At 32.0% G+C, this 8,311-nt stretch overlaps 1 protein-coding gene across 1 annotated transcript; it reads right to left on the minus strand.

The window, feature by feature from the left end:
- Window positions 1-4,801: 4,801 nt before the first annotated feature.
- Window positions 4,802-7,003, minus strand: LOC18594696 (amino acid transporter AVT1I-like). Its single transcript, XM_007022322.3, has 4 exons — window positions 6,822-7,003; window positions 6,293-6,392; window positions 5,552-6,159; window positions 4,802-5,348 (listed from the first exon to the last, which is right to left on the minus strand). Exons 2-4 carry the CDS (start codon window positions 6,381-6,383, stop codon window positions 4,830-4,832), a joined length of 1,218 nt encoding a protein of 405 aa, XP_007022384.1. The 5' UTR covers window positions 6,384-6,392; window positions 6,822-7,003; the 3' UTR covers window positions 4,802-4,829.
- Between the last annotated feature and the right edge of the window lie 1,308 nt (window positions 7,004-8,311).

Genomic DNA, 8,311 nt, shown 5'->3' on the forward strand with positions numbered 1-8,311 from the left:
TGCATTAGAGATGATAAAGGAAACTGGGAAGATTGAAGCAAAGTATATTCTCCCTCCTCTTCTGCTGGATTGGACAACAAAGGAATCGCAAAAAACTTTTTGTCGGCCACGTTTCCATAGTTTCATTATTGAAGCAAAGAATTAAGAATAAAACTTTTTACTTTTTTTTTGCTTGTCATTGAGTGGGAGCTTTCTACTTTTGTTTTTTTTTTTTTTTTTGGTATGTACACGTATTTAGATTCTTTCATGTATTATTTGAAAGGAAAAAACAGGAGAAGAATTCCAAATCCAAAAAAGAAAAGATATAACATCGCACAGAACAGCCCAATAAATACCCCAAATATTAAAACACATAGCCAAAATCTTTCAAGTTTCAAAACAAGTGAAATATAAAAGCTTAACCAATTCATTGTCCTTTTCACACAAGACAGAGACAACCGAATTCTTATCTAAAAATCCCCTTTTAACTAATTCATCTTTCTCATCAACTCTGCCTTTTAGCACTTGTTAGTAGAAGATCTCGATTTTAAGAGGGACAAGGCCTACCCATGCCTGTTTCTAGTGATCAAATTTGAGACAAGAAGTGGCAAGAATCAGCTTGTAGAAAGACTTCACTGAATATTCATATACGTAGAATTTGTCATCATGCCAATGTTATTAGAAGCATTTAAACATTTTCATTAAGAGCCTTTTGCTCATCCTTTTCTCGTAACAGTCACACTAAATATTCTTGAATGAGACTATTAAAATAAAAATTTAGTGCATAATAACAACAGATAGTAACTTGTTATCATCCATTGAACTTTTATTGTTAGTTTTGCTAACTCAAAGTTAAGTTTCTATTACTAGCACATTTAAGTCAAGGGTTTTAGTCCCATTTCACTAGATGCTGATTTTACAACCTCTCTTGGCAATGCTTTGGCAAGTAGATTAGCCAAGTTCTAGCAAGATTGAACATAAGTTATTATTACAACACCATTTAAGATTAATTCTTTTATATAGGCATATTCGTAGACTTATGTGTCTAGACTTTCGATTATAAATCTTATTGTGGGCTACACACATTGTAGCCTTACTATAACAATATATGAAAATAGCTGGCATCGGTTGTGGTCACAACTTTATATCTAATAACAAATTTCTCATTCATTTCGCTTCCTTCACAATAGTTGCTAATGCTAAAATTCAGATTTCATTATGGAATAAGTAATACAAGTCTGCTTCTTACATGCCCAACTAATGGGACCACCTTTTAAGGTAAAAATCCATCCTGATGTGGATTTGTTGTTATCAATTTTAGTTATCCAACTAGTATTAAAAAAATTTTCTAAACTACTAGAAAAACCACTGTAACAAATCTCCAAATTTTTTATTTTCTTTAAATATCCAAGTACTTTAGTGATAGCCGTCCAATAATCTTTGGTAGGTTTACTTGTAAACCTTGAAAGTCTGTAAATGGCAAAAGCTATATCCAATTTGGTACAATATGCAGCATACATTATACTACCTATGATACTTGCATATTCTAATTGTATCATAACTCTTTCACAATTCATAGTCAATTTTATACAAGAATCACAACAAGCATTAAACTCTTCGATTTCTAAAGGACTAAATTTGTGAAGAATTTTCTCTATGTGATGTGATTGATTCAATGAAATACCTTTTTTATCTCTTTTGACTTTAATTCCCAAGATTGTATCAACTTTATTAAGATCTTTCATTTTGAAAACTGACGTCAAATATTTCTTGGTTTTAATAATTCCAAGCATATTTGTACCGAATATCAACAAATCATCTACATAAAGACATATGATTACACCATAGTTTTTCGTAAATTTAGAGTAAATGCACTTATCTGCATTATTATGTACAAATCCATTTGAAAGTAAATTCCTATCAAACTTTTCATGCCATTGCTTTAAAGCTTATTTTAGTGTATAAAGAGATTTGATTTTACAAACTTTCCTCTCATTTCCAAGAAGTATAAAACCTTCAGGTTGCTCCATATATATTTCTTCACTTAGATCTTTATTTAAGAAGGCAGTTTTAATATGCATTTGATGTACATGTTATTTATAAATAGGTGCTAAAGCAAAAAGCACTCTTATGGATGTTATTCTTACTACTGGAGCATTATACGTATCAAAATAATAATGCTTTCTTTTTATGTCAAACCTTTAGTAACAAGTTTAGCTTTAAAAGTTTGTACTGAACCATTTGTGTAATATTTCTTTCTAAATACCCATTTACAATCTAGGGTGTTTGATCCAAGACCTTAACGTCAAGGTCTTTTCGTTTTGAAACTAAAATTTGTAGTTCATGCACTTGATCCATGATAAGCAGATTGCCACTTATCTTAAACTTAAAATATTTTAAGGACAAAATTTATCAATACCTCATTTGTCGTTCTTGTAGGTAGTCTCCAAGGCTACCATATTTCCTTTGGAGTTTTTAGATTAGAGTAGAGATCATATAGATAATCTATCAAAGTGTTTAGGATATGTCCATGGCATATCAATTCATCTTCTTCATGTTTTTCTCTTTTTACCTTTTGTGCATCAGAATCTTCATCAGTTGGTTTTGGAAGTGTAGTAAGACTTGAACTGAGAACATAATAAGGCAATGAGCAAAAACACCATCTTATCCCTCCAACGAGTGAAATTAGTTCCACCAAATTGGTCAAGTTTGACGAATGCTTGCTTCATGACTTTAAACCTCAGATTTGGATTAGACTCCATTCAAAAAAACTTTTTAAAATTGTTAGAAAAGTAGCATAAGAAAAGGAGCAAGAAGGCTTGAGGCGCACTGTAACATACTATATTTAAAGAGTTGTTGCCTACTATAGGGATTTAAAAACAAAAGCTTTCCAAGATACAACAAGGCTATTGCAGAATTTTATTAAAAGTTGAAGTCTGTTTTGGAAGTACATTCACTATTATGAACACTGAACCAGTATTTTTCAGTAGTTGTGTTTGTTGAAAACTCTAAACAACTAATCAGTGTATTTCAACAGTTGTGTTTGTTGAAAACACTTCTATTTATGTAAAAGTTATATCTTAAACTGAACAGTCATAACTGAATAATTAATTAACTTTTAATGTCAGTTTTCCAATAAATCCAAATATTACAAACTATCTAATAACTACTTGCATAGTTATCTTGTTACTTGAGTAATAACTAGGGATTTGCGCTCGAACCATGAAAGGAAGCAAATAGTAGTGCAGAAACTTCTCTAAATTTTGAGTTGGGGAAAAAGTGTCATAAAGAGGATTTTGTTAAGCATTGAAAGAGTTTGATCATTCAATTCATCAAGAGCTTTTGTCTTTCTTCTAATACCATCAGGATGAGTAGGAACACAACACTAGTGCTTGATGATGAACTTGGGTGGATTGCATGATTTGCTCAAACAGGCTTGAGAGCTGGATCGTTGGCAGAGTTCTTTTGGGAACCATTTCAACTTGACAACTTGAATTTTGAAGAAAAGATATGAGAGGCAAAGATTTTTCCCAACAAGCATGTCAAAAATTTTTATACACAAATTTTGTGTACAAATTATCATTTTTAAATATTTGTTATTGATTATAATTAAAATTATAATCATTAATTAATAATAATAACATTTATTTAATTATCTATATATGTGTATGTGCATAAAAATAAATTAAAAAATTAATATATTGAGGAAATTATTAATCATTCTAACCTCGTAAGTTAGAGTCGATATTTTGGAGAATTATTGATGACTCCACACAAATTAAGGTGCTTCGAATAAGCACACCACCAAAGACTTTTGTAGATTTTTGGACTTTCAGAGACACCCTCAGATATCCCTATTATCACATAGTGCACCTCTATTCCAACTCCAAAACCTATAAACCATATATAAAAAATATACATCAAAATTAAGATTTTAAGATCAAATTATATAAATACAAAATTCCAATTAATTATGCATCAATTTGATGGCTAAACATATCTTAAGTCAAAATTAAAGAAATAATATGTAATTAGTTCAACCTCTTTCCTCACAAAGGAAAACAACTTAGTAAACCAAATTCTCTTCATCAAAATTACCTAAGAGATATAACTCGGTTTGGATCTTTGAAGTAGCTGAGTTCAACCTGAACCCTCAACTTGGAGAGATTAATAAATGTGAGAGGTCATGGGATACTACGATTGAGGATATCAAGTTTAAAGCTTAGGATGTTTTGGATTGTCATTTTAGCTTTGTGAAAAGAGAGGCCAACATATAGTCTTGCTAATTTGTTAGCTAGCTAGGCAGGAGTGTGAACCTTATGCTAAATTGGTTTGAATGGATTCTCTTCTGGTCTCTATTTGTAACCCTGATGTTTCCATTTGATCTTTAATGATATTTTTTTTTTCTCCTTTCTGGTGCAGAGCATTTGCTGCCTTATTTGTACGAAGAATATGGTTGGGGATTTGTTTATAGAGTTAGTTGGTGACTCATTTTGAACTTTAGTTGTAGAAATCATGTGATTGTTTTTTTTTAAAGGGATTTCTAAATCAATCCCTACAATTAAAGATAGCCCAAAGTGAGCTTATTTGAGTGCTCGATAAGTGGCAATTTTAGCCACTTCAAAGCTCGACATGTGGCATAATTAATTGGGTTCAAGTGTGTTTATCTCTTGACACTTTGCTCTATATGAATCCCTACAATCAAACAATTTAAGGTTTGATTTTAACAAATTAAAAAGAATAGATTTTTCTTAAAAAAATATTATTAGTAACACATGAATAATGAGATTATACATCATGAGCAGGCATGTGACAAAGAAACTAACAATGAAAAATATGATGTAGATTATCTACATATCATGTACAAGTTCTGATATGGAGGAATAAGTTCCTAGAACTCCCGCAATGGTTCCAAATACAATAATTCCAACAATGCATATTAGCTTGCAGCTCCAACTCTGATAGGAACCAGAAGCTTTTAAGTAGCACAAGCAAGGTAGAACAAATGAAGCTAAAACCACAAATATTGATCCCACAATGGCCATCAGGTTCTCAAAATAAGGAAATACAAAGGCCACAATAGTTGTGCTAACCAGCAATGCTATCCTAATAAACAACTTCACTGCTCTCCAATTTTTTAGATTTTCTGATAGCCCACCTTCAATAGCTGTTGCAACAGGGGTTACCATCAAAGCATATCTGGTAACTGGGATGAGTAAAGTGGTGTATATTGCAACTTTTGCAGCAACTTCTCTTGTTGGTAAATTCAGTGTAATCTGCGATTCCACACCATCACCGTACATGAGGTATCCGACCATGGCAGTTGAGGCATAGGTAATTGTTGTAAGGACGAAACTAAACAGCAACACCTACAAGACAGTACAATAAAATATAAATGCAATGTTTTAAACGGTATAGATTTTGTTGAATGGTCGATGAGGCAGCCTTAAAATCTTGTAGGTCATAGGTACAAGCTCATCAAGAGTGGGTTGGTCCTAGTATCCAACTATGTGTTGAATTTTATCCAGTTATATTCTAATTTGTTAAATGAAAACATCATGTCTAAATATACCTTACTGAACTGGTGTGTGTCTCGCATTGAAGTGTATATAGATGGGATCACCGGATGGCCAGCAAAGCACACTATATACAAACTAACTGCAGTAGGAATCCCATTCATGTTCAACAATTTTCCTCTTGCATTAAACCCGACACCACCAATTGCTCCAACACACAAAGTTGATCCAAAAATGAGAAGGCAAGAAAATACCCCAGTTGCAGATACATAGGATAGTATGCTCAAGTCAGTTAGCAGCATTGAGGGCAATATAACTAGAGCTGTTAATACAACAAATGCCTGCCTTCCATCTACTAAAATTGTTCCAAGCTTGACCATGAATTTTGGAAATAATTTGTGTAAATTGTCCCCTTCTAGTATCAGAAGCCCTATTGCTACGAGGTACAGCTCCGAATTCATGATAATCATGACTAGAATTCTTCCTTTTTTTCCAAATGCATGCTCAGCTATGTCAAGGTAACTTTTGATAGAAGGATTAGCATCCATGCACTTCTTCAGGAGAATGCCAGTATAAAAGGTCATGATACCAATCAAGAAAAAGAAAAATAAACTCAACCAACCTCCACTTGCAAGTGCATAAGGCACTGTTAAAAGACCGATTCCTGAAAAAGCAGAAAAGTGCTGTCAGTAAGTAGTGTATGATTGATTTTAGTACTGTTGGAAACTGAAAGAATAGAAAAATGGGGAAAACAGAAAATTTTCTGCGGAGGGCTATGGAAGAGGACTCCAGCTTACCAAGGAAAGCATTCGTTCCATTGAAGCATGCCTTTATAAAACTGGAACCTGTGGTGGTTTGAGTTAGCGGAGTTCTTAACTCATTTGCCATGATTTCTACCTGTTCAATGAATACACAACTGGAATATTTCAGAACTCTGGAATGATTTGAGAGTTACAGGAAGCATTACAAATTGTCAATAGTCTCTCGCAAGCATTGCAGCTGTGTATTTATATTGACTCTGTCGCATGCTAATTACTAATTATAAACTTCACATGAGCTTCTCCCTTTAGAATTTGCTGGTAACATTTTCTTAGATTCAAAGATCCATTTGCAGGAAAAACTTTTCTTATAATTTGCAGGAAATTTTTTCAAATAACGAAAGACTTTTCTTTTTCCAAGTCGATCTCTCTATTTACCAATCTACACATTTCTTCAGGAAAGCCCTGAAAATCTAACAACCCCAAAGTCTTTATTTTCTATACAAATCACTTATCAAAACAGTTTAGCAACACAAGAGAATAAGAACTGAGAGTAATGTATGCTTACCTAGTAAAAATAGAAGAACGTACAGTTGGAGAAAACAATTTTAGAAACAGGTGAGTAATAAGGCTTTAGAAGGATGCATGCTGCACGTCAGTGCCAATGTCAGAGTGAGCTTGACTGGAAGCTTACAACTTAGAACTAGTGGCCAGGTTTCTAATTTCAATGCATGTAATTGGCCATACATGTTAGTATATGCATGCTCTTATGTATAGAGAGCTTAACCCTTAGGTAGTGTTTGGTATAAGGAAAGTGGGAGCACATTCCTTGCAATGTGTCCAATTAAATTACATTACAGTATTTGTTTTGCAACAGATCACTGCAATATAAGATTGTAATGTAATCACATTAAAGTCAAGAGATATAATGTGATTGCAATCCAAACCAATGCAATCACATTACATTGCACTCTGTAATGTTCTTAAAGACACTTTTACTCTTCAACTTTATTACCTTATTAAAAACATTTTGTAACGTTATAATTAAAATAAAATATATAATATAAAAATTAAAAATTAAAATAAAATAAAATATAAGAAATTAAAATTTATATAATATAGGTAAAAAATTAAAATAAAATATATAATAGAAAATATATATTAAAAAATAAAAATAAAATATATAAAATTATAATTAGAAATAAAAATAAAATATATGACATTAAAAATATATTGAAGAGATGATATTATATAAAAATTAACAATAAAAAATACAAGTATATTAAACTTGCATTTTAATAAATAGAGGTAACTTTGAAAATTAACATTATATTCTCAGCAAAGTACTTGTAAATCAAACGCTATAATGTTATCTTCCCTGCATTTTAATCATTATTTTACTTGCATACCAAATACTGTAATGTTATTTTTTCTACAATCACATTACTTACAGTCACATTACTTGTAATCACATTACCTGTAATCATATTGCATTATAAAATATCAAACGTCACCTCAATAATAAATCTTTTAGAATGTCAGCTACCTTTCTCACCTACCATTCCTCTATATTTGCATGATTGCAAACTCTCCTTTGATTTATTATGGTCTCATATGTCTAGAGATCTGTGTGATTAGGTCCCACAATATATTCCCACCAGCAGCAGCCAAAATATGGAAGAAAATGGCAAATTCATCATGAATGAAGAGCTGTTGTCTGGTTAGGCAAATATAGGGACAGGTCATAGACAAGGGCAGAATAAGAATTTAAACCTGGCTAATTTTGTTGCTCTTTTGAAGACTGTTGAGTTACCTTCTGTTACTGTCGAATTCCATCATTGACAAGATGTAGAGTCCCCTTTTCTTTTCTTTTTTTTGAATAATTGAATTGAATTATTTTTAGAGAAGTAGAAGAATTGCTACAACATAAATTAAACAAGGCAATTACCATGAAAAAGTGTCTCCTATAGCAGCAGGTGCATCTCTAACCTAAATTATTGGTTTCCATTAAGTAAATAGTAAAGCAGAACCAGCGACAAACCAATAATACTGGAAAAC

Source organism: Theobroma cacao, chromosome 7, assembly GCF_053813885.1.
Source record: "Theobroma cacao isolate CCN51 chromosome 7, ASM5381388v1, whole genome shotgun sequence".
Classification (NCBI taxonomy): domain Eukaryota; kingdom Viridiplantae; phylum Streptophyta; class Magnoliopsida; order Malvales; family Malvaceae; genus Theobroma; species Theobroma cacao.

Excerpts from the sequence above, each read along its gene's own strand:
- LOC18594696 (XM_007022322.3), bottom strand. The coding sequence starts at position 6,383 with ATGGCAAATGAGTTAAGAACTCCGCTAACTCAAACCACCACAGGTTCC. Across the intron at positions 6,160-6,292 it reads TGGAACGAATGCTTTCCTTG|GAATCGGTCTTTTAACAGTG; the intron begins GTAAGCTGGAGT and ends CTGCTTTTTCAG. Across the intron at positions 5,349-5,551 it reads ACACACACCAGTTCAGTAAG|GTGTTGCTGTTTAGTTTCGT; the intron begins GTATATTTAGAC and ends ACTGTCTTGTAG.